The following is a 27,453-nucleotide window of genomic DNA, read 5'->3' as shown; positions in this document are numbered from 1 at the left end:
GAGGAAGGGAGAGGGAGGGGGAGATAGAAACATCAATGATGAGAGAGAATCATGGATCAACTACCTCCTGTGCGTCCCCTACTGTGGGGGGGTGGGTAGGCGGAGAATTGAGCCCACAACCCGGGCACGTGCCCTTGACCGGAATCGAACCCGGGACCCTTCAGTCCTCAGGCCGACGCTCTATCCACTGAGCCACACCGGCCAGGGCTCATTTACAATTTTATGCTTCTGTTATTGAAAATATTTCTTGGATTTTAATAAATCCTAATAACATTATAGTATGGAAGCCATGTTATAATCAGATTAACAAAATGAAATCTTGTGTATTTTTCACATGCATGTTCATTGTCACTGGCACAAAAGCAGGGGGCCCAGCATCAGAGCAAACCTAGTCTTTACTGACTATGTAGTAAGAGTTAGAAGCATGCATGTGCCCATTCTGTATTTGCTCTTCTGTCTTTCAAACACAAGTGATTAATTCTCTACATAATTCAGACTTGAGTAGAGGATCTAAGTTGTAAAGTTTTCTGTTCTTCAAGAGGGTGGTAATGTTATATACTACATAGTCTAGAGGGGATAATTGTATAGAATATTTTTTGAATAATTTATAACTTTACCAGTGATGGATAAAAGAGTTTATGTTGCGATTTTAGCTTTCCACTGAAAAAACTGTGAAAGTCCTAAATATCTTGGAGAAGAATATTCAAGATGGATCAAAGCTTTCCACTTTGTTAAATCATGTAAGTTTAAGATCCATATTGTTAATTTTACCCTTACTATTGTTAAGATTAATTTTTTTATAGAAACATTGATTTAATTTCATTAATTTGAGCTTGTTACCACCATTTACTAGTTACATTCATTAGCATGGATGTTAGAGTTGCACTTTTAGCAATTCAAAATTCATTTTACGTATTGTCAACTCACAGCTTTGACATAAAAAAAAGAATAAAAATGACAAGTGTAAATTCATTTAATTTAAAGGACTGTTCTTTAATCTTCCATTATGTTCTTTCTTGTGTAAGTGTATGACTGTGTTTAAAATGTCCTTTCATTTATGAAATGGTAGTAGGTAGTACTTCTTTTTCTTGACCTTCTTTGGAAAAAATAGTTAGAAATCTTATGCTGATTTTCTAATGTATCCTAAAACATTAATTCTTATATGCCATATTTATACCTAGCTCAAATGGTTGTTGAAAGGATTAGATAAGTCAATTCATGTAAAGTGCTTAACAGTGTCTGGTACATTGTAAATTCTCAATAAATGTTAACTGGAACTGTTAATACGTTTTAGGATGTTTATCTCAAAAGCAATAGCAACATAGTATAATGATTTATGAGTGCAAATCCATTGCCTGAGATTTGCTTTCCTGGCATTGTAGCAGATATTCAAAATCATACGTGCACTCAAATTGGTCTTGATGTCTCTTTCATTAATGAATAGATAGTGATGTTTATAGGTGTTTGATATAAAAAATAAGAATTGGGGAAGGTTTTGAATTAATGAATATTCTTTATTTTTAAAAGTCTGATTTTAAAAATAGTATATTTATTTTGAAATTTTTCCAAAACATAAAAAGCACAAAAGATCCATATTCCCATCCATCAATAGCTACTCTTAACACTTTTGATATACGTACTTTCATTTTTATATGTAAATACATACTATATATATTTCATACATGCACTGGGTTTTATCTCATGAAGGAAATGTTCTTGATGTTTTCAGAAGCCACAGAATCTGATGTATATGGAATTAAAAATGTAGGATTATAATCTCAGGTGGTATTTCAATGGCTTATTAAATATATCCATATTTTTCCAATGCCCTCTCTAAATTAGTTTTTGAATCATAGAAACAAAAGGTTTAGAGAAACCTATAATGGCAGTATACTTCAACTTTGGTCTGTAAGTTTTATTTAAAATACTTTAGCAAGAAGTTATGATAAATATCATCAAGAATCTAGAGTTCTGGAGAGCTAGCTACTTCAGTCTTAATGAAATTATTTTCATTCCTGAAAACCTTAGTCTTAATGTTTGGTGTGAATGATGAACGTGCTTAACTGATTCTTCCAAACAGCAATTTTAGTGTCAACGAAAAGTTACTTTATCTTATTTTTAAGTAGGTATGTAAGCAGTAAAATGAAAGAAAGCTGAAGAGTTAGGAAAAAGTAATCAAGTTTTTAGGCATTAGTAATTAGAAAGCCCCTCTCTGCTTTACGTATAATATGCTTTTATTTATTCCTTTCCCACTGTATAAACTTTGATTAGCATGCATATAAAAGTATTTCTTGAATATAAAGTTGGTATTTCATAACTAAGGATATGATAGAGGGTTTTTACTTTATAAGATTAAAAGCCACCCCTTCACAATTGTAATGGAGGCTGCTGATATGTAAATTAAATGGTCTTTAGGCAGTTGTTGAATTAAGCACTTTAGAAATAAATTGTATTCAATTAAATGCATACTCATTGCTTTTAATCTCAATTTCAAAATTACATTGTTGTTGAAAAACAGGTATTAGAAATGATTGAGTCAGTAACATTTTACAACTTTTAAATAAGGCTCTACCTTTTGTTATTGTTAATTTTTGCTTTGTTCTCACAACAGCAGAATTTATAAAGGTTTTTTTTTTTTACTATCATAATGTTTACACCCCAAACACAAACTTATTTATATGTATATAATTATAGTCTTTAGCTAAAATCTTACATTTAGATAAAGTGCACAGGTGAAGATAACTATAACTTTGTCATTGGAGTATCATCTAGTGGTGAAATTAGGAAACAGTATATATTATGTTGAAACAAAGTAATATCAGTATTTTTACTTCATTCCCCATGTCCTTTAAAGAATATACACAGATCAAAACTCTTACCATGTTTTCCACCCATTAAAATAAAATATATCATGATTTATTTTCTTACATTTTAAGGTAGAAATGTGTTTATTTCTATTTTAATAACAATCTGCTGTTTTATAGAATAATGATACTGAAGAAGAAGAAAGGTTATGGAGAGACCTGATTATGGAGAGAGTTACAAAATCAGCAGATGCCTGTCTTACAACTATCAACATTATGACATCCCCTAATATGCCAAAAGCTGTATATATTGAGGATGTAATTGAAAGAGTTATACAGTACACTAAATTTCATTTGCAGAATACACTTTATCCTCAGTATGATCCTGTTTACAGATTAGATCCTCATGGAGGTTGGTTTGCCCTTTTATATTGATAGTTCTTAGTATAATATCAAAATTACCTGTTATATAATTTTACCATGTTGGATGGGTCAGAATGTGATGGCTTAAAATGACAAAATTATTAGATTACATAGATTATAATAAACACTGCCTTTGATTTGACTAGAATGTAAAGCTTTTAGTTAATCTAGTACTTGTTCCGTTATTTCTTTAGCACCTATTTATGTATAATAAAGTAATTCCTACTGGTCAGGGGAAAATCCCAGATAGTATTAGCTTCTGGTTCCATTTATCACTTCCTCTTAATTTTCCCCAAAATATTAGTTATCTACAAAATGGATTGATTTAGGATATATATTCTTTCTTTTATTTCTAACCTTTATAAATGAACAATGAACTAGTTAATATGTATATGGTTGAAGAGAAAAGGGTAAACTTGGTCATGAATAAGCTACATTTGGTTACCTATTGAATAATTGCAAGATAACTTAAAGGGAAATATAATCTTACTATCTTACAATACAAAAATAGAAATAAAGATGAAGTAATATTTTAGATAACAAGAATTTAATAGCCACTGAAATGTGCCATACAGTATTGTTAAAAGAATATTTACTTTCTAAATAAATACTTAGAGAGTAATTTTCTCTCTTAATAAATAGCCAGGTTATATTTTTATATAGGGGGAAAAGTGTGTCCTTTTAATTCAGAAAACAGTTTTATTGCTGTTTATTAAAAATTATTGAAAGTTTATATATTCCTTGTTTTGAATTTTTTTAGGAGGCTTATTAAGTTCAAAGGCAAAACGGGCAAAGTGTTCTACCCATAAGCAGAGAGTAATAGTAATGCTTTATAATAAAGTTTGTGACATTGTTAGCAGCTTATCAGAATTGCTGGAGATACAACTCCTTACAGACACAACAATCCTTCAGGTAAGTTTTTTTGAAGCATTTTTATATTTATAGAACAAATTATTTAAGACTATAGGGTTTACTTGAGTTTAATATAACCTTGCTCACTTGAGGATAATACCAGCTTAAATTGAAATAAATTCCAGGGAAATTTTAAAAAGAAACATTTGGTGCAGAAGACAGGTGATTACATATAGTATAAATTCTAAACTCTAAGTTCTTGGAAAGATAAGTTATTATTTTCTTTAAAATATGTGAGGATATTTTCATCCAGAATGGCGGCAATGTCTTTTTGTTTTTCTATATTCCGTGACATCAATTCTAAAGGTGGAGATTAGAGGAATGGTAGCTGTGAGGGAAGGTATGTGCTAATGTGTTTGAGGATGAATGGAATCAGAGAAAGAACTAGATGCTGATTGATGAGGGGAAAATAAATGCGCTCTCAGTGTTTTCTAGTAAGTTTGTGAATGTTTTTAGAATTTAGTAAGGTAGAATGTTAGAGAAATCAACTAGAGATGTGTACTGATTACTCTTTTTTTATGTGTGCGTGCAGGTATCATCAATGGGAATAACACCATTTTTTGTGGAAAATGTCAGTGAACTACAATTGTGTGCCATTAAGTTAGTCACTGCAGTAAGTATAATCAATTTGTATTTTAGTTTATACCCCAGGAAAATATTGATATAATTTAATCCAAACTTGTAAAAATTAATGCAGATTCAAGTTTTCCATAGATTCATTTCAACATAAGGTCTTTTTAGTGTGCCTTAGATTTTAAGCACTTCTAAATACTTAAAAATCTTTCAGTTAGTAATTCTGTAATATTTATTAAAAAATCAGAATTGCTTAAAATTATTTGAATCTTATCTTACTTTCCATATTCTGACTTCTGTAAGAATGTTATTAATGATAGGAAAGTTAAGCAGATTACCCTAGTCATTGCTATTAAAGATATTGACAACATTTTCAATTTAAATGGCAGATGATTTTTTTTTTTGGATTTTTTTTCTTTTTTTGGCAGATTATATTTTTATCACATTATAGTAGCATTTTTGTTTTGTCTTTAAATAATTATAACAAACTTAATTTGGAATCTTATAATTACTAAACAGGTATTCTCAAGATATGAAAAACATAGGCAGTTAATTTTGGAAGAAATTTTTACTTCACTTGCAAGATTACCAACCAGCAAGAGGAGTTTAAGGAACTTCAGGTAATTATAGCAAAGGCCAAGTGTAATAAAGAACTGCATTATATTTTAGCCATTACATATTCTTCATCATTTTTGTCTTAATTTTTTTATTTTAATGATCAAATAATAAAGGCAGTTCTGTCAAAATAGCACATTTGGAGAATTTAAAGAAGTTTAGTGATTATCAAGTGTAAAGATCTGTGGCAGGATTTTTCAGTCTCGGTGCTAGTGACATTCTGGGCCAGATAATACTTAGTTGTGTGGGGCTGTCTTTGTAACATGCTTAGCAGCATCCCTGGCCTCTACTTACTAGATGCCAAGAGCAAAACCCCTCCTTCCAATGATTGAGAACCAAAATTTTCTTCAGACAATGACAAATGTCCCCTGAGAAGCAAAGTCATCCATAGTTAAGAACCACTAGTCAGGGGGTACGGGGATTCGGGAGAATCATTGGTCTGTGAGAAGAGCAATGGAAATTGGCTCTAAAGAGTCAGAGGTAGTTCAAGAATTTTATTAGCCATACTAAGAAACTTGGACTTGATCCTTTATATAGTAGGAACCACTAAATACTGTTTTTATGATGTGTCTTGGTGTGGTCCTCTTTGGATTCCTTTTGTATGGGGTTCTCTGCGCTTCCTGGACTTGTAAGTCTATTTCTTTCACCAGGTGGGGGAAGTTTTCTGACAGTATTTCTTCAAATAGGTTTTCAGTATCTTGCTCTCTCTCTTCTTCTGGCACCCCCATAATTTGGATGTTGGTACGCTTGAAGTTGTCCCAGAGGCTCCTTACACTATCTTCATATTTTTGGATTCTTTTTTCTTTTTGCTTTTCCAGTTGGGTGTTTTTTGCTTCTTTGTATTTCAAATCTTTGACTTGATTCTTGGGATCCTCTAATCTGCTGTTGGATCTCTGTATATTATTTTTTATTTCAGTCAGTGTATGCTTAATTTCTAGTTGGTCCTTTTTCATATCTTCGAGGGTCTCGCTAAATTTACCAGCCTTTTCTATAAAATTCTTGAAAAACCTTATAACCGTGGTTTTGAACTCTATATCCAGTAGTTTGCTTTCCTCCATTTCTTTCATTTCTATGTCTGCATTTTGGCTGCTTCCCTGAGTTGATAGAGTGGCTTTGTGTGCTAGGTGTCCTATAGGGCCTAGTGGCTCAGCCTCCCCAGTTACCTGAGGTGGACACTCTTGGTGCACCCCTTTGTGGGCTGTTTGCACAGTCTTGTTGTAGTTAAGCCTTGATTGTTGTTGGTATCACTGGGAGGAAATGACCTCCAGGCCAATTGGCTGTGAGGATCAGCTGTGTCTACGCTGGGAGAATTTCTGTGCTGGAGACACCCTTATGAGACAAGACTTGCAAAAGCGTCTGCGCACAGCTTGGGTGGGGCGGGGTCTCAGGGGATCAACAGGGCGGAGCAAATAGCTATGGCTGATCCTCAGCCCTGCCTAAGATGCCCCCAGGTCCCAGTGTCCCTCAGTAATCGCTGCAAGCACCTCTGAGAGAAAGCTGCCCTTGAGTTTTGCCCGCTGCCAAACAGTCCAGTTTCTCCCCAAATTATTCTGGGTCCCCAGAGTCTCGCCCAAAACTGGAGTTCAGAGCAGTCAGGGGCTTTTGTCTCCCTCCCGATTGAGAAAGCCAGCCACGTACTCAGTTGCCAGCCCTCTCCACGTGCGCGACTCTGTACCTCTGCCTTCTGCAGCTCCTGTGAGTCTCAGTGTGCTTTTCTCTTTCCTTCTAGTTGTAGAATTTCCACTCTGCCAGCCTTCCTGTGGTTCTGGATGATGTCCGTTTTGTCTTTTAGTTGTAGTTTTGAAATTTTTGTGCGAGGCAGCAGTTTAGGTGTTTACCTATGCCGCCATCTTGGTTTCTCTAAATACTGTTTTTAAAAGAGAGCTGAAAGATTGCTCTAACAGCAATATAGAGAGTAGACAAAGATTAAATGCTCTTAAATCACTAAGCACAGAATAACTAAGGAATGCTATCGATTGCTGTAGTCACCATTTTGTCTTTGTTGTCATAGTTAATCATTATCATAACTATCATTATAATATTCCTGAGTAATTGAATGTTTTGATCTGGTATATAGAATTAGATTGCTTTCAAGGCTGTCTTCTGTAAAATAATTTTTACCATAATTTTTTATACTAATTGTATATTGATAAACATCTGTTGTCTATTAAACCTCTAGAAAAGCTATCAGCATATAAAATAATTCCTGTGTTTTGATAATATCTTTAGAACAAAAGATTTAGAATATTTTTTATATTCCATAAGATAAGATAATCAAGAGCTGACTGTGGAGCAGATTTTAATAATAATGAATACCAGAATGCATGGGCATTTGGAAATCTTGAAGACTTCTCTCATTTGAAAAATCATTTTGAGAAATCTATAGTAATAAAAGCATAATATGCAAATCGACCGAACAGCTGAACTGCAGGACAACCATGCTATGACACCCACTGGTGCCAGGCCAGCCAAGGCGGGTGCCATGCAATTGGTCGGGGTCCCGGCCATTGCCCAGTGATCGCCCTGCAGAGGGAGGCCCAGGCCACAGCCCGGCGGGCGATCAATTGGGGGGCTCCACGATTGCCCCAAAGAGGGAGGCCCAGGCCACTGACTGGCTGGCTGCGGTGGGTGGGTGGGGCTTCCCTCTGCGGGGGTGATTTATTGTGGAGCCCCAGCCAGGTGGGCGGGGCCTACCACTTAAGGGTGACCGATTGCGGGGCTCCCAGACTGTGAGAGGGCACAGGCCGGGCTGAGGGACCCCCTCCCCTCCAGTGCACGAATTTCGTGTACTGGGCCTCTAGTATTTTATATTTTTCCTTATAAACTTTTTATGTGCAGCACAGAGTATGGAAATTTGTATTAAATGTTGCATTTTCCTTTGACTATTTTAATTAAATATGCATAGGGATTTAGTTAGCATTTTTTCTAATTTATTAAAAATAATTAGACATGATGCTATTATAAGCACTAAAGATTATGTCTTAGAAGTATTGGTAAACAAAGCATCCTGAAACTTTCAGATGGTAGATTACATTAAAAATGAAATTCCCTTTATACTCTGTATGAATGATTTAAATATTTTCTTCTCCATTGAAGGTTAAACAGTAGTGATATGGATGGAGAGCCTATGTATATTCAGATGGTTACAGCACTGGTTTTACAATTAATTCAGTGTGTAGTACACTTACCATCATCAGAGAAGGATTCTAATTCAGAAGAGGACTCAAATAAAAAAGTAAGAAATCTTTTATAAGGTTTATAACGTTGTATTTAAAAAACACACATATATTCTCTGCCAGTCTTATATAACTGAAGTTCTTATTTAGGGCTTTATGGCTAGGCTTTTTAGGATCCTTAATAGAGCACTAATCCAGGTTTAAGGAGACTTGAGTTCTGGTAGACTGATATATCTACCAGTAATGAAACACACAAATCATTTGAATCTGAGTTTGTTTCTTCAGCTATAAAATGGAAATGACAGTACCTAACAAGCCTATCATACCAAGTTGTAAAACTCAAGTGAGATATTGAATGTGAAACTGAATGTTATAATATGTAATATCTATATTGATGCAAAACATAATTTAATATAAATAATTCACAAATAAGATGAAATCATGCCCTCACTATTAAGTAAATCATAACTAGTTAAGCTTTTGGTTTGTAGCTTTTACACACTAATGCTTATAATTTTTCCAAGTTTTTATAATACTTCTTCAGAAAAATTCAAAAGAAACTGGGATAATTTTATATCTTTATTCCATTGTATCCAGATATATGTGTGTGTGTAAAATTTTAATTAATTAAGTGAAAAATGCATATCGACAAAGTTAGGTCCCTCTTGTTTCTTTGTCCTTTCCTAATCCCATTATTCTCTCTCCAGTCTTCCCTTTTTTACCATCTGTGACCTGTATCATAACAGTGTTTACTCCTTCCATTTATGTATTTACTAGAGGCCCGGTGCATGAATTCATGCACGGGTGGGGTCCAACCAGCCCACCCCAATCCGGGCTGATTAGGGCCAGGCCGGCTGGTGGGAGTTGGCCGCCTGGCCCCACCCACGATTGGGTCTGTTGGCCAGCTGCAGTTCTTGTCATAGCAACCGGTTGTTCCGGTTGCTTGGCTTTTATATATATATAGATCTGCATAAATTTGATACAGAATTTTTTTATTTAAATAAATAATATACTGATGGCCCTAACTGATTTTACTCAGTGGATAGAGCATTGGCCTGTGGACCAAAGGGTCCTGGGTTCAGTTCCAGTCAAGGGCATGTATCTTGGTTGCAGGCTCCTCCCTGGCCTGGGCCCTGGTCAGGACATGTGCAGGAGGCAACCAGTCGATGTGTTTCTCTCACATCGATGTTTCTGTCCTTCCCTCTCTCTTCCACTGTCTCTAAAAATCAATGGAAAAATATCCTCAGATGAAGATTTAACAACATCAACAAATAATAATAATAATAATAATAATAATAATAATAATAATCCTATCTAATAAAAGAGTAATATGCAGATTGATCATCACTGCAACACACAATATAGCTGCCCCCATGTGGTCAAAGATCCTGCCCCCATGTGGACACAAGATGGCCACCACAAGATGGCCAGCAGGAGAGGGCAGTTGGGAGGCACCCGGCCTGCAAGGGAGGGCAGTTGAGAAGGACCAGGCCTGCAAGGGAGGGCAGTTGGAGGTGATCAACCCTGCAGGAGAGGGCAGTTAGGGGTGACCAGGCCAGCAGAGGAGGGAAGTTGGGGGCAAACAGGCTGGCAGTAGAGTGGTTAGGGGGTGATCAGGCTGGCAGGCAGAAGAGGTTAGGGGCAATCAGGAAGGCAGGCAAGCAGTTGGGAGCCAGCAGTCCTGGATTGTGAGAGGGATGTCCGACTGCCCGTAAACGGGCAGTTGGACATCCCATGAGGGGTCCCATATTGGAAAGGGTACAGGCTGGGCTGAGGGACAACCCCCCTCCGTGCACGAATTTCATGCACCGGGCCTCTAGTAATAATAATAATATACTGACATATTTACAACTAATTTTTTCACTCAACATTGTTTTAGTAGATATAATTGAATAATACTGGATTCTTTTTTACTTGATTAAACATATCATATAACTATATCAAAACTTAGAGCAAGAGTTTCTCTAGATATACTAGAAGTAGAATATTAAATCTTAGTGTATATACAGCTTTACTGGAACTTGTCAGCTTGCTCAACAAAGTAGTGTTCTAGTTTACATTCTTACTTTTTGATTTTACTTAGTCTGGTCAATGTGAAATTATACCATGTTTTATTTTGCATTTTCCTGGCTAATAGTTTTTTCAAATATTCACCTTATGGTTTCCAAAACTTTGAATTGACTATTTATATTCTAGCTTTTAAACTTCTAATGAAGGAATTGAATTTTCTTTTGTATTGTTATTTATGTTTTATAAACTTTGAGCTTATTATGTTTTTGTATTTTCAATCACTTTTGTGTTCTGACCTAGATCATGATATGCAATTATTAATATTGTATTTGTTAACCACATTTGACCTCGTACATATTTTCATAAATTAACATGAACTCAGTATTTTCATTTAGTTTTTATAAAGTATTGAAATATGTCTGAAATGCTAATTGTAGCTTTTCTCTTTTTATATAAAAGAATAGTTAAGTGTTTTAGTAATTTAATGTATTACACATATTCAGTAATAACATGGCATTAGCAACTTAACTGCTATTTGCTGGTTATATTCGTATAAATTTATTTTTCTCAATCTAGGTCGACCAAGATGTTGTCATTACCAACTCTTACGAAACAGCCATGCGAACAGCTCAAAACTTCCTTTCCATCTTCCTTAAAAAGTGAGTATGATAACATAATCTGATTTTTATTTTTCCACTATAGAGAATAGTTTATTTATTTTAAGTAAAAGATTAATCCAATTTTCTGCCATAAACTTTTGTATATCTCCCTGGCTCTTGATTTCCTGATCTTTAAAATGAGGTACTTGGAATATTAAAATCTAAAATTTTGTGAACTCACTTATATGTTAGGTTCCAAAAGTGAAAGTACTAGATTGAAATTCTGTAATTTTTTTTCAGTACACTTTGGGGCATTCTATCAAATAGGAAAGTTGTGGAAAGGGGTTACTTTGCCTTCATAAAAATTTATGGTAAACTCATAGAGAGAAAAACAGTGGTCATGTTTTAAATGTGTTATACTTGCCAGAAAGTAATGTTAATATAATCAGTAAATGAATTCCCTATAGTAGGGGGGGAAATGAAGTTTGAGAAATAGGTTTATTTTAAACCATGTTTTCATGTATTGTCCAATACCTTGTTTTAGATATAAAGAAGAGAAAATTTAACAAAATTTCAGTCATACTGGTGGACATGTCTCCTGAATTCACAGTCTTTTCATTATCTTTGAACAGATGTGGTAGTAAGCAAGGTGAAGAAGATTACAGACCACTATTTGAAAATTTTGTTCAAGATCTTCTTTCAACAGTCAATAAGCCTGAATGGCCAGCTGCTGAACTACTCCTTAGTTTGTTAGGGAGACTGTTGGTAAGAGTATAGAATTTAAAGATTATTAGATTACTAGAAGACAACATAATGAGGATATACTCTGATTCACAGATGATGAATTCTTTAAAAATGTGTAAGGAAATATGACCATTGCATCTCTATTTTTGCATGTTCATATAATTGTACACAATATTGTCAGTAACTTGTAGAAAACTGAAATGTGCCTTTTGGTGTTTTCATTACCTAAGATAATAGTACTTTAGAAACTTTTTTGTTTGTTTGTTTGGAACTCTTATATTATTAGTTAAAAGCATCTCAACACTGAGTCATAAGTTATTGTAGTTAATTCAAAGCATGAAACTGATTAACATGGAACTCTCATTTTTAAGAGTATTTCTAAAAAGACACTTTTTAGTCTTTATGTAACTCAATAGGGAAATGCAAAGAAATATTGTGATTTTTGCTTTTGTTTTTAAACTACATTTGGACTTGTGCAATACAGATTGTTACAAAGCTGTTGGGACTTTACTTTCTGTGAACTGGAAAATATATTAATACTATTCTGGAACCAAGATAATGTTTCATAGGCATCAGAATTCCAGTCTAAGAAATTTTAGTAATATTTTATTTTTAACAAATAAGCAGTTGAGCCTACATTTAAAGAAAGTGACGGTGTTCTTAGGGAGGTGTAATGTATAACTTTTTAAAAAGATATTTTTATTCATTTCAGAGAGGAAGGGAGAGGGAGAGCGATAGAAACATAATGATGAGAAAGAATCATTGATCAACTGTCTCCTGCATGCCCCCTACTGGGGATCAAGGCCACAACCCGGGCATGTACCCTGACTAGGAATCTAACAGTGATCTCCTGATTGATATATTGAGGCTCAACCACTGAGCCATACTGGCAGGGCTTTTTTATTTATTTATTTATTTTATTTTTTTTAACGTTCAGACTCCAGAAACTCAAAAGGCAATCACTCTTTGGAAAACTATCACAAGAAAAAATATTTATATTTCAGATAATACAACATGGATTTGAAATTTATATGATAAATTGCTATTAAAAATATACTGTCCATAAACTGGTTAAATTATATCAAAATTGCTTTTTCTTTTTATATATAGGTTCATCAATTCAGCAACAAGTCAACAGAGATGGCTTTAAGAGTGGCGTCTCTTGATTACCTTGGAACTGTTGCTGCCCGATTGAGGAAAGATGCCGTCACAAGCAAAATGGATCAAGGATCTATAGAGAGAATTTTAAAACAGGTATTCAGATAAAGGATTAAAATTATGGGAATAAATAATAGTTAACTACTTTCTTTACATATTCTTATGTCAGTGTTGCATTTCATTTTGTAGATTCAAAATAAGATCAATACTTCTAAAAGTGGGCTTTTCAAAAAGCCCTGCCAGAGAAAGTTAACAACGTCGGGAACATTGAAATGAGTTACATAAATCCTTAGTTTGCTTTCCTTTTACAAATTATTGTTATGAATGTGTGATGTTATTTTCTGTTTGGTTTAACATAAGTTTTATTTAAATCTTTAGTTTACTGAGATGATGGTTTTTTACACCCAATCCAATTGTTTTGTACCGTTGAATGTTGTTTATCTTTCTGTAGTGGAGAAAGGTGAAGAAGACTTCCTTTGATTTTATTATATGAGAGAGCTTTCATGTTTTAGGGGGGGGATGTATTTTATTACTACATTTACTTTTTTTAAGTATGGATGAGATGATAGTAATAGTACGAGTTACTTAAAAAAATTGGTAACTAAATGATCTCTAATTCTACCACATACAGCTATTTTCATTTTCTTCTACTCTTTTTTTTTTAATGTCCATAACCTTATCCATGTTGGCCATTAAAAATACCTCTAAATTCTTTAATATATTTTGTATTTTGAAAGAATTTTAAACTCACAGAAGAATTATAAGATTATTACAAAGAGCTTCCATAAACTTTTTACCCAACTTCCATAATTGTTGACAACTGATAACATTTGCTTTATCAATCTCTTTCAAAATATACTTTCATGTGTATCTATATATACTATTTTTCCCCCCCTGAACCATTTCACCCCCATTACCACTGGATTTCAAAGTGTGATTCCTTAAACAAGTAGCACCAACATTAACATCACCTAGGAACCTGTTAAAATGCAAATTCTCAGAACTCTCCCTGGACCTACTGAATCAGAAACTCTGGGGATAGGACCCAGCCATCTGTGGTTTAACATATTCTCCTTTTGATACTAATCAATGCTGAAATTTGAGAATCACTACTTGATATATATTTTCTACAAACAAGAACTCTCACTTAACTATCCACAGTACAATTATCAAAAGTAAGACATTACATTAATATAATAACGACCATTCCTGGTTTTTTACTGGGTTATAATTTGTTGCTATCATTATTTTAATGCTCAAATTGTCCAAGATTTGACCAGTAAGAACCCCTGTAAGCTCACTCTTTTACTCCTATCTTTGAGGACTTTCATACTTTGTGGCACGAGATGTTTCAGGCTCATCTTTAACTTTCCTTTCCTAGCCCTAGAATCAGCCATTTCTCCAAGTACTGCTGGCTCCTTTTATTGGGAAATGGTAATTTAGAAACCAAGATCTAGGTACTAGGTGACTTTCATTATTTCTTAGAGTGGACCTAGACCTTTTATTTGTCACATACGGCCATGTAGACAGTATACTGTAACACTAGAGGGTAGTGTTAACGGTGGGGTGCTCTCTTTGTCCCCACCTGTTGCTGGTGGAAGTGGAGCTCTTGGAGTGCCATGGGAATAAAAATTTCCTGAGGCCCCCACGGGCAGGTGAGGTATCCTGGAAAGTTTTATTGATGATGTAACATTAAGGGAGTTCCCCTCCAAGGTCCCATCTCCTTCCACCATGGAAAAAGTCCAGCCTTATCTTCAGTGGGGCTAGAATTACAGCCACTGCCCAGAGTCTTTGCTCCATATTTAAGCACAGTCCAGTCCAGCATCTGGCTCACTTAGCTTGTATTCCCAGCTGCAATCCATTGCATGTGGGATGGCCATTCAGCTTCTATGGCTGCATGGCATTCTAGCACAGGTCACAGAGCAAGCGAGGACAGAAGCAGGAATAAAGCAAGAGGAAAAAGATTGAGAACTATCTGTCTCAGGGTTATAAGTAGGAGCTTAACCAATAAGTATTCGGGATTTCGTGTACTTTCCATGGCTTTGTCCTCCTAGCCAATTATCTTTGTTCCCCAGGTTAGACTGACAGGCAAGCACTTCTACATCAGCCAGACTTCTAAGCATGCGCCCATCTTCCCCTTTGCTGGACCCTTCCCCTAGTGATTTGCTGGGAATGGACCAGTGGTTCCCCAGGGAGAATAAAGTTGCAGCTTCCTGGTGAAGCTGCCCTGATGACTATATGCTCTATAGTCTATATAACCTGGCCTCCCTTTTGCTCTCTTCCTATTGTTAATATTAATAAACTAGCTAGTTACGATGGTAACAGGAGTCATTCGTAAATATTTGTATGGCTCTTGACATACTTCCAAATTATTTTTTGGAAGTTTGCAGTATACTAGTTTACAGTGTTATGACAAGTTTCTGAATTTATTCATTTCACCACTCTCCTAGAACATGGCTTATTCTAATCCTTGTTTTCTACTTAGATATATTATGAACCATACATTTGGCATTTCATGTAACAAAGCTACAGTATAAACTATAGACATGAATGTCAACTCACAGTTACTTTCTTCTATTATTTTTGATAGGACCTAAAGATTCAGTACCTTTTTGCTCCCATATCAAATGAACACTTCACCTACTCTATATTTAACTAGAGGCCCGGTGCACGAAATTCATGCACGGGGGAAGGGGGTATCCCTCAGCCCGGCCTGCACCCTCTCACAATCCAGGATCCCTGGCTCCTAACCACTTGCCTGCCTGATCACCCCTAACCCCTTTGCCTGCCTGCCTGATCGCCCCTAACTGCTCGCCTGCCTGCCTGATCGCCCCTAACCATCTCGGCCCCTGCTGCCATGGCTTCGTCTGGAAGGATATCCAGAATGATGTCCGGAAGGTCGTTTGGCTGTCCAGTCTAATTAGCATATTATGCTTTTATTATTATAGATATCCTACATGAAGTAAAGTACTATTTTTATATTAATTATTAAAAATATTTCCCTTCCAGAATGTTCTTTTTAAAATAATACCCCAAAGAAACATATAACACGTAATAATACAGATAACAGTTTCCTATACTAGATTAAAAATTTGAAGTTGTTGATTTTTCCAAACAGAAAACCGGTGCTAGGACCTTTCTGCCTCTGAGGATTTAACACATTGTTCTGATCATTGTTATGTCAGCTACGTCGCTGCTTCTCAAAGAAAGATGACATGAAGTTCATAGAAATAAAGGCCAACTTCAGCTATCAATATATTTTCCAAAAATTGTATTATTCTGTTCCATTTAGTTGCTATACTTATATTTTCCTTTTTATTATTATTTTTTCCTCTGATTTGTGTTGGCAACTTTGGAATTTATTAAAGTACATTAGTAATATTTTTGTCTTATTCGGCTTATTTTATAGGTTTCAGGAGGAGAAGATGAAATCCAGCAATTGCAAAAAGCATTGCTTGATTACTTGGAGGAAAACACTGAGACTGATCCTTCACTAGTGGTAGGATTTTTCAACTTTTTTTTTTTTTAAATACCACATGCTTATTCAAATTGGGTCTGAAAGAAAATTGGGAAATATCATGAAGGGGGAAATTGTCTAGAATGTCAATTTTTTAAACAAAAGGGTAGTTGATAATCTAAACAGAAAAGAATGGTTATGGATTGACTTGTCTTATATGGAATTCTGGTGCAGATATTATACTGTACAGTAAGCCCTTGATTTTGCGGACCTCGATTTAACAAACTTCAGATTTAAATGGACAAAATTTCCTGTTCATATGTCATATGTGAAAATTAACATTCCGTTAATTTTAAAATGCTTTTAACCAATATTTTCTTATGATTAACAGGTTATTAATTCACTATTATTTTTAACAAATTTTAGCGAATAGGCCATATGTTGAAAAGAAACACTGTAGTAATTTCACCGACATAAATAAATATATATCTACAACTATCGTCTACATGTTTAAATCCAAGAGTCACTGCTCATAAACAATGTTTGGCGAATCATTAGCACATGATCATCCATATTGTGCATGGTGATTGGTTCCATTGTTGCCTTGTGGCATGACTTTCTGCAGCAGTTTTAATGCGTGCTGTCCAATACTACCACGTGCACTAAGCCACACACAGCTGTGTGCAATTGTTTACTCAGAGTGACTGGTGAATGTATGCATTTACTAGACCTATTCCATATAAATTTAAAATTACAGTAATACTGTGCTAGCTGATTTGGCTCAGTGGATAGAGCGTCGGGCCTGTGGACTAAAGAGTCCCAGGTTCGATTCCGGTCAAGGGCACATGCCTGTGTTTGTGGGCTCGATGCCCAGTAGGGGCATGGAGGAGGCAACCAATCACTGATTCTCATCATTGATGTTTCTCTCTCTCTCTCCCTCTCCCTTCCTCTCAAAAATCAATAAAAATACACTTACCAAAAAAAAAAGCCCACCAAAATAATTCAAAATATATTTTAAAAAAATAAAATTACATATAGAAAACTTTTCTCTGAAATTGAACTTTTCAGACTTAATTTTAATTACATAAAAAGTGTCAACATGCCGAAACCGGTTTGGCTCAGTGGATAGAGCATCGACCTGCGGACTGAAGGGTCCCAGGTTCGATTCCGGTCAGGGGCACGTACCTTGGTTGCGGGCACATCCCCAATGGGGAGTGTGCAGGAGGCAGCTGATCAATGTTTCTCTCTCATCGATGTTTCTAGCTCTCTATCCCTCTCTCTTCCTCTCTGTGGAGAATCAATAAAATATATTTAAGAAATAAAAAAGTGTCAACATAAGAAAAACAGGTAAACTAATTTATCAATTTTTAACATACGCATTCAGAAAACCTACTTTATTATATAATGGTCTTTTGGCTTGAATAGACATGCCTTCACCCGAAGTAGTCCATTATGTCAAGGTTTTACTGTACTAAAATTGTGTGACATTGGAGGTATTTGGAAATCTTTAAGAATAGGCTAGATCATTGGTCCTCACAGAGGGCATGGCATATAAAAAGAAACTATTATAATTTTATATGTATACTAGAGGCCCAATGCACGAAGATTCGTGCAAGAATGGGCCTTCTTCCCCTGGCTGCTGGCACTGCCTTCACTCCAGCCTGGAGCCGCCTTTTCGCTCCGGCCCAGGGCCGCCTTTCTGCCTTCCCATGCTTCCCAGAGGCCTGGAACGGCTGGGGTGGTGCCAAACACCTGCATCCCACCCCTGGCCACTCGGTGCCTGCATATGCAAATTAACCTGCCATCTTTGTTGGGTTAATTTGCATACTCCTGATTGACTGGTGGGCATCGCAAAGGTAGTCAATTTGCATCTTACTCTTTTATTAGTGTAGCTTTACTTTTAATATCCTTAATTCTATTTTTGTGTATGTTATATTAAGTATCAAAAATATTAGTATAATAGTTCCTATTGTTAAATTTATTAGGGTACAGTATGCATAATTTGGGGTACTTTTAAATTTTTTTTTAACTGGAAATGCAATCTTAAGAGATTGGAGATAACTAAGCTATTTAGCCAACTACTGAAGGTTTTCAGTCATTATTGAAATGAACAGATTAGAGGTATAACTCAGCATGAAAATATTTAAATATTAATTGGCTGTTTATTTCTCTTTTTTTAATAAATCTTTATTGTTCAGATTATTACATATGTTCTTCTTTTTTCCCCCCATAGCTCCCCTCCACCGGGTTCCCACCCCACCCTCTGCCCTTACCCCCTGCACTGTCCTCATCCATAGGTGTACGATTTTTGTGCAGTCTCTTCCCGCACTCCCCACACCCCCTTCCCCCCAAGAATTGTCAGTCCACTCCCTTTCTATGTCCCTGATTCTATTATATTCACCAGTTCATAAATCTGTTCATCAGATTTTTTATTCACTTGATTTTTAGATTCACTTGTTGATAGATATGTATTTGTTGTCACTTTATTGTTCATAATTTTTATCTTTACCTTTTTCTTCTTCTTCCTCTTCTTAAAGAATACCCTTCAGCATTTCATATAATACTGGTTTGGTGGTGATGAACTCTTTTAGCTTTTTCTTATCTGTGAAGCTCTTTATCTGACCTTCAATTCTAAATGATAGCTTTGCTGGGTAGAGTAATCTTGGTTGTAGGTTCTTGCTATTCATCACTTTGAATATTTCTTGCCACTCCCTTCTGGCCTGCATAGTTTCTGTTGAGAAATCAGTTGACAATCATATGGGTACTCCCTTATAGGTAACTAACTGTTTTTCTCTTGCTGCTTTGAAGATTTCTCTCTTTGTCTTTTGCTCTTGGCATTTTAATTATGATGTGTCTTGGTGTGTCTGCCCCCTGAGTGTGTCTCTTATGGATCTGAAGAGTTGTAATCTGGATGGTCTCACTCTGACCACTGGGTATACTGGCTCTTGGATCTCCAAGGAGGTGCAAAGTCAGCCACTGCCTGAAGCCACCCAGCAGGAGCTACAGAGAGATCTGCAGATTCCTCTTCTTTGTTTGGGGTTTGGAGGTGCCCAGATGAGGCCCAGCTGTGAAGCAATGCAAGCTGCTGTTGAGCCTTGGGTCTTCTTTTGGAAGCTCTGGGGCTCTCTGACCCAGCTGCAGTATGTTAGGCTTTAGATTGCAAAGGGCCAGGCCATTCATATGCAAAAGCCTCTACGAACAGCTTGGGTGGGGTTGTAAATTGGGTGGGGCGGGTTCTCAGGGAATCACCAGGGTGGAGCAAACAGCAATGGCTGCCCAGTCAGCCCTGCCCTGAAGAGGTCCCCGCGTCTCTGTGTCCCACACAGCACCGTGCAGGAACAATGATCGCTGCAAGCACCTCTGAGAGAAAGCTGCCCTTGTGTTCCAGCCCGATGCCAGACAGTCCAGTCTCTCCCCGTATGAGGCTGGGTCCCCAGAGTCTCACCGGAAACTGGAATTCAGAGCAGTTGGGAGCTTGTGTCTCCCTCCTGTTTGAAAAAGACAACAGCGTACTCAGTTACCAGTCCCCCCTTCCCGTGCGTGCCTCCGTACCTCCACACTTCACTTCTGCACCTCCTCCGAGTCTCAGTGTGCTTTTCTCTTTCCTTCTAGCTGTATAATTTCCACTCGGCCAGCCTTCCCATGGTTCTGGATGATATCCATTTTGTCTTTTAGTTGTAGTTTTGAAGTGGTTGTGCAAGGCAGCAAGTTCAGGTGTTTACCTTGCCACCATCTTGGTTTCCTGGCTGTTTATTTCTTAAAGTTGAGATTTTGAAAATAACGTCTTCTGCCTTCAGCATTTTATCTATTTGCTCTAAACTTTTTTTAGTTGACCCATTATCCTTCTAATTTTACTGACTCATGTGATACTGTCCTTAGGTAAAGTAGTCAATAGTGGTATTTAATACAGTTGTGTTTATCAAATTATCTTTTGACATAATTATAATGGGACTAAGTGAAATAATTTTTCTATCATTTAGATATTCTAAACATTACAACTTTTTTCTTAAAATATGGTTTTATCTGATAGAAATTGTTTTAAAATAAATCTTAATATTTGTATTCCTGATTGTGTACCAGTTTCATCAAACTCATATCTCATTTCTTTTCAGTTTTCTCGTAAATTCTATATAGCCCAGTGGTTTCGTGACACAACTTTGGAAACAGAAAAAGCAATGAAATCACAAAAAGATGAGGAATCATCTGAAGGTACACATCACGCAAAGGAAGTTGAGACAACTGGTCAAATTATGCATCGAGCTGAAAACCGGAAAAAGTTTCTTAGAAGCATTATCAAAACCACACCTTCTCAGTTCAGCACATTAAAGTAAGATCTAGAGCAAAACATCTTTACTTTCTTACTTATCCTTGTGAAATTAATTTACTTACTTTACAAGAAATTAAATAAAATTGAAATTTAATAACTTTTTGTTGCAGGATGAACTCTGATACTGTGGACTATGATGATGCTTGTTTGATTGTTCGATACTTGGCCTCTATGAGGCCGTTTGCCCAGAGCTTTGATATTTATTTGACACAGGTAAAATGGACCAGAATTCCTTATACAATGATATAGATTTATCTAATTCTGGATATTTATGGGGTAGTATATGATATCTCTTCATTATTGGGAACAGATAAAGATCATGAAAGTAGCATTTGTTTCTATGTTGACAAAAGATTTTTACTCACGTATACAAAAACTAGAGGCCCGGTGCACAAAACTCATGCACAGGGAATGGCATGTCCCTCAGCCCGGCCTGCACTCTCTCACAGTCCGGGACCCCTCAGGGAATGTCCACCTGCCGGCTTCGACCCCCAGAGATCGGGTCTAAGCCAGCAGGTGGACATCCCTTTCACAATCTGGGATCCCTCGCTCCTTACCACCCGCTCACTGCTCAGCGCTGCCACAGAGGCGGGAGAGGCACTTGCCAGCCATGAGCCCAGCTTCTGGCTGAGTGGCCGCTCCCCCTGTGGGATCGCACTGACTACCAGGGGGGGCAGCTCCAGCATTGAGCATCTGCCCTTGGTGGTCAGGGAACATCATAGCGACTGGTTGTTCTGGTCGTTCCACTCTAATGTTCGCTTAGGCTTTTATTATATAGATTAGAGGTAAATGTGATATTTTTTAATCTTTTGTTTGTTTGCATGCTATATTTTGTTGAAATGTTAAATGTTCTAAAATTTATGAAAATGTCAATGTTTGCTTGGCAGATCCTTCGAGTTCTTGGGGAAAATGCAATTGCCGTTCGAACAAAAGCCATGAAGTGTTTATCTGAGGTTGTTGCTGTAGACCCCAGTATCCTAGCAAGGGTAAAAGGAGCACACATGATTCTTATTTGAACTTTCTATTCAAATTAAAATATTAGCTTTACGTGTAAATTATATATTTTTTTGTTTTTCTTTAGCTTGATATGCAGCGTGGGGTTCACGGGCGATTGATGGATAACTCCACTAGTGTCCGGGAAGCAGCAGTAGAATTACTAGGTCGATTTGTCCTTTGTCGACCTCAGCTTGCTGAGCAGTATTATGATATGCTGATTGAAAGAATATTGGTTTGTTGTTTTGTCATTTTTATTATGATTTATGAATATAATTTGGTTTTCCTAGTATTGTCACATTATTTTTAATGTTAACTTAGAAAAGTAAATACCAATTACATATTTATATTGCACAATATGTGAACTCTAGCAGCTTTCTAAAGAAGGATGTATTCCAGGAGAAGGTCTGCTCATTACTCTAAAGGAAATCATTGGTCAAAATTGGATTCCTTTTTTTAGTTACTACTGCCCTTTGATTATGTTAGTTTATTATGAGTAAATGATAGAAATGACATGGCATAATTAAATATTTTGGTTAGGAATCTGGTGTAATTATACGTGTATATATAAGTGTACATATAAACAGGAAGAATTATTTCAATGAGAGCTAAGTACAGAACTTTGATATCTGACAATATTTTTTAATTATTTATGTGTGTCTGCATGATGTTTTCTTAAAGCTGAATTATGACAAGCAAGTTAGACCAGAAAGTCATTTGTGTCTTAAGAGCAAACTTAAATACTGTTCTAAGATACAGAATTTTCTTGTATGTCATGGATTTCTCTGGCCCTCGAGCATTTTCCTGGAATATAAGAGGAACCATTGGAATTACTAGATACCTGCAGAATCTACATACCAAGCACTGCAGGCATATTGACTTCTTCTATAACTCAACAGAGATGCATTAGGCACATACAGTGACAATTTATCACCTTTAGTCTAATATCAGAATATTGTTTGATTGAGAGTTATAGATAATTTTAGCTTCAACTTTCATACAATTTTGATTGAAACAAAGTATTTAAGAATGGAAGAATTTTAGTGCCTTAGTGTTTTCAAGAGTGAAGGACAAAGCCTATAGAATTTCCAAGCTAATGAACTCTGACATTATCTGCCCTAGGAATTTATTCTAAATGTTTTCACAATTGCCAAACTACATAATGGAAATAATTTTACACAATAAGTGTTCCATGCTTTTTATTTATTTTTAAAACTCTTTAATTATGAAAATGTGTAACATTAAAGAAAAATAGTACATTGAACACCCATGTATCCACCACCATATGTCATCTATATTCTTTGCTAAATTAGTTTAAATTAAAACATATTACTACTTCTACCATAGATATTTGAGCTTAATTCTCAAAAAAATAAGGATACTGCCCTTGTTAACAAAAACCATTATCGCACCCAAACAAAATATCATCTGATAACCAGTTCATATTCAAATTCTTCAATTGTCCCAAATATTGGATGAAAAAAAAAATTTTTATAAACAATCTAATGAAAGACCATACCTTGTATTGGGTGATCATGTTTTAAAATTCAGGGTATTTTCTAACTCTTTTACACACTTCCCCTCTGACCTTGTCAGACCAGGTCAGTCTTCTTATTCCTCATTGTTTTATTTAATTTATTCTTTTGTTTTTTATATTTCCTATAAAACGTAAGATAGTGGCAATGGTTTGATTAGACTTACATTAGACATTTTTGCTAAAAGTGTTTCATATGCTGTTTAAGTGCCAGGCACTGTTCTGAAAGCTTCATGTTAACTATCTCATTTAATTTTGGCAAGCTTATACTCTAGTATTGTGTTCAGTGCTAACTATTTAATAGTTTTCCATGGATTAGATATCATATTTTAAAATAATGACAATATAAAATAACCCATATTTTTAGTAACATCAGTAAAAAGGCACATAAAGAAGAAATATGTAGACCATATTTATCATGTTACCATATAGTAACTATTCTGCTTGTTAAAATTTATTTTCTAACTAGAGGCCCAGTGCACGAAATTTTGTGCACTGGAGGGGTCCCTCAGCCTGGCCTGCGACCTCTCGCAGTCTGGAACCCCACGGGGTATTGTCCGATTGCCTGAGGGATCAGGCCTAAGCTGCAGTCAGACACTCCCTCACAGTCCGGGACCCCTGACTCCTTACCGCCCGCCTGCAGCAGAGGCAGGAGATGCTCCCACCACCTCCACTGCGCTCACCAGCCATGAGCCCAGCTTCTGGCTGAGCAGCGCTCCCCCTATGGAAGCACACTGACCACCAGGGGGCAGCTCCTGCATTGGGCGTCTGCCCCCGGTGGTCAGTGCGCGTAATAGCAACTGGTTGTTCCACCATTCAGTCAATTTGCATGTTAGGATTTTATTTTATAGGATTTTATTTTATCAGTTTTCATACATCTAGGAATATTGGTTTTTTTTTTACATTTAAAAATACCTTTCTGTTCTTAGGATACTGGTATCAGTGTCAGGAAAAGAGTAATAAAGATCCTAAGAGACATCTGTATTGAACAACCAACATTTCCAAAAATTACAGAAATGTGTGTAAAAATGATTCGCAGAGTTAATGATGAAGAGGGCATTAAGGTAAGATAAAACATTGACTACTTAAATATCATTTTTCATTAATGTTTTTAAATAACTTAAATGCTTATTATATCTAGATTTTTGTTGATATAAATATAAGGGGTGGGCAAAAGCAGGTTTACAGTTTGTATGGAAAATAATGCAATAATTAATAAATAATAATACAAGAATAAACTTTTGCATACTCACAACTGTAAACCTACTTTTGTCCATCCATGTATATAAAACTTTACAAGTCAGTATTTTTAGGTTGTAAATTCAAGAAAAGACTTACTTTAATACATACTTATTTCTAGATCTTGTATTAATAAAGGTAATCTTTCTCAAATCCAGCAATTATAATATTTAATGTTATTATAGGGATTGCATTATATATAGGAAATTTATTATCAGATTAAAATAACTTTGATTTTTTTTGCATGGCATATGCTTGGTTTTCTAAATTAGTAAATAGTTTGTTGAAAATTTTATCCTGAGTTTATTAGTGAATTTACATATATGTGATTATCCCAATATTTGGTTTTCGTTTGTTTTTTTATATAACTTCTCCCCCAAAGGTAGTAAAAATATTTTTTGTTGTTGTTTAAAACATTCGAGTGTATACTATGCAAAAATTCTAGGCAAGGCATAGTGTCACCCATTTAAAATATTTACCAAATTAAAAAAATTACAATTTTGAGAAATTGGTGATTTTTTTAAAAACTGAGAAATTCATACCAAGAATTCCCAGTAACTTGTATTTTGATTAGTTATTTATAGCTTTCTATTAGGCTTTAGTAAGAATTTGGGATTGAGAATTTTGCCATGTTTGTTATAATTACTTAGTTTGAAAATTTTCTTTCTTCTAGAAATTAGTAAATGAAACATTCCAAAAACTCTGGTTTACTCCAACTCCACACAATGACAAGGAAGCAATGACAAGGAAAATTTTAAACATCACTGATGTGGTAAGAAGGACAGCAACAAGGCGATGGTCCCTGTAGGTGCAAAACTAGTTGAGGTCTGCCCCATTTCACAAAAGGAGGGACAGCATTGAGATATTTGGTTATCCTCAACACAGTACTACTTCCCTTATTTTATACTAGAGGCCTGATGCACGAAATCTGTGCAAGGGGCTCGGCCCTTGAAGCCCAGCCCTGCCTGGCCCTTATACCCCCAGCCGGCCCTCACAGCCCTGGCTCATCCGGAAGGTCGTCCAGAGGGTGGTTCTGCTGTTTGGTCTAATTAGCATATTAGCTCTTTATTATATAGGATTTCTGGAGATACTCAAGGGATGCAATTAAGATGAGGTTGGTGGTCCTACATAGCCCCATATTTTGACATTCATTGATTTAAAGTGTGAATACTAAAATTCTTCAAATTCCTCCAATCATTGAAACCTAAGAGGGAAAGAAGTGAATGATGAATAGATAACAATAATAGCCCAAGGATACAACCTGAAATGAGATAATAATTCCTACCTTTTTCATGAATTAAGATTAGTTTCATTATGTTTAATTGTGAAACTATACATTTTTTGACCCACAATACTTGTCATATTTTGAACATAAGAAATTTTATATTATCAATTACATGATTATCTGTTTCACTGAAGTCTTTAAATCTGCTATCTAGCAGGAAAAGATGAAGCAAACATTTCCACTTTTATTGCTTTAGATCTTACACATTTTTCTGACATCGTATGATTCAAGTTATTGTTCAAAACGTAATATCACATTTAATTTCAATACATTACACTATTTTTAATGTATTCTAAAATATCTATAATAATAAAAGCATAATATGCTAATTAGATCTAATGTCCTTCTGGACAACCTTCTGGATGAAGCCGGGGCTGCGAGGGAAGCCCGGGTCCTTGGTGCCGGAGGGAAGCTGGTGCTGGCAGTCGGGGGAAGGAAGGCTTACTCTTGCACGAATTTCATGAATCAGGCCTCTAGTATTTAGAATAAAATTCTTTAACATTGGTAAATTATCAACTTACTGAAAATAATAGTTTACTTTAAAAATAAAATTTTTACTTGAGGGCATTGATGAGGCATTTATATATACTTAAGGCTAAAGAATATTTTATTCAGAGTAAGTAAATTTATAATTTGGATATTTTCACTATATTTTTCCTCCATAGGTTGCAGCATGCAGAGATACTGGATATGACTGGTTTGAGCAACTCCTTCAAAACGTGAGTGTTATTTTGACTCCTGATAACAGATAACATGAAATTTAATAGTTCTTTGTAGACTTTATGATGTAATAGAACATTTTCAGTTATTTTTTAACTTTTTGCCTTTTTGGTAGGGACAGTTTATTTCAGTATATTAGACTGGATGTTATGGTTAATACCACTATTTAATCCATTATTCAATTACTTATTACAAGTAAGTGTTTTAAATCAGTAATTGAAATTCTATCTTCCCTTCCAGATAATTATTTTTTCCTTATCCCTTTAATCTAGATAATAGACATGAGAGATATAAATAGATATACAGATTGTATTAAATATATATTTACATAATTTGATATAAAATATGTAGGATTTCCTATAGTAGTGCAGAATTAAGCCACAATTCATATTCTTTTAAAATTTCATAAATAGGAATGTTTATCTCCCTACAAATATTTTTATTCAGAATTTTTTGAGTACATAGAAGTACCCATCACCCAGCTTCAAAAATTATCAGCATTTTCCCAATCTTGTTTTATCTCTGTCCCTCCCCATCTTTTTTTTTTTTTTTTGCTGTAATACTTTTAAAGCAGTTCCCATACTTTATATCATTTCATCCATAAATGCTTTAGTATCTGTCTCTAACAGAAATTACTTCAAAACACAATTTCATTGTCATCTATATCAAAATAAATATTAATAAGTTATTCCCTAATATCTAATACTTAGTCAGTGTTCACATTTCCTTAATTGTATCAAAAGTATATTTTTACAGTTGGTTTGCAATTGTTTTGATTGATATGGCTCTTAAATCTCATAATCTATAATATTCGATCCCTCACACCTTTTTTCATGCCACTTATATGTTTTTCTGTAGACTATCCCACATTTCTGGATTTCATA

At 35.5% G+C, this 27,453-nt stretch overlaps 1 protein-coding gene across 4 annotated transcripts in view; it reads left to right on the top strand.

The window, feature by feature from the left end:
- The window catches only part of NIPBL (NIPBL cohesin loading factor), a 185,722-nt gene that overhangs the window by 127,064 nt on the left and 31,205 nt on the right, over window positions 1-27,453 (top strand). For all 4 annotated transcript variants that reach the window (XM_079760004.1, XM_079760003.1, XM_079760006.1 and 1 more), the window contains 17 exons: window positions 654-740; window positions 2,985-3,216; window positions 3,988-4,139; window positions 4,672-4,752; window positions 5,232-5,332; window positions 8,424-8,562; window positions 11,090-11,172; window positions 11,745-11,877; window positions 12,967-13,110; window positions 16,424-16,513; window positions 20,584-20,798; window positions 20,909-21,011; window positions 21,686-21,784; window positions 21,880-22,026; window positions 24,255-24,389; window positions 25,238-25,336; window positions 26,515-26,568. In XM_079760004.1, the coding sequence (XP_079616130.1) occupies window positions 654-740; window positions 2,985-3,216; window positions 3,988-4,139; window positions 4,672-4,752; window positions 5,232-5,332; window positions 8,424-8,562; window positions 11,090-11,172; window positions 11,745-11,877; window positions 12,967-13,110; window positions 16,424-16,513; window positions 20,584-20,798; window positions 20,909-21,011; window positions 21,686-21,784; window positions 21,880-22,026; window positions 24,255-24,389; window positions 25,238-25,336; window positions 26,515-26,568 (2,094 nt within the window). The remainder of the gene's footprint in view (window positions 1-653; window positions 741-2,984; window positions 3,217-3,987; window positions 4,140-4,671; window positions 4,753-5,231; window positions 5,333-8,423; window positions 8,563-11,089; window positions 11,173-11,744; window positions 11,878-12,966; window positions 13,111-16,423; window positions 16,514-20,583; window positions 20,799-20,908; window positions 21,012-21,685; window positions 21,785-21,879; window positions 22,027-24,254; window positions 24,390-25,237; window positions 25,337-26,514; window positions 26,569-27,453) is intronic.

This window comes from Cnephaeus nilssonii, assembly GCF_951640355.1.
Source record: "Cnephaeus nilssonii genome assembly, chromosome: 2".
Classification (NCBI taxonomy): domain Eukaryota; kingdom Metazoa; phylum Chordata; class Mammalia; order Chiroptera; family Vespertilionidae; genus Cnephaeus; species Cnephaeus nilssonii.
The sequence above is the reverse complement of the archived record's forward strand: the minus strand, read 5'-3'. Positions and strand labels throughout refer to the sequence as shown.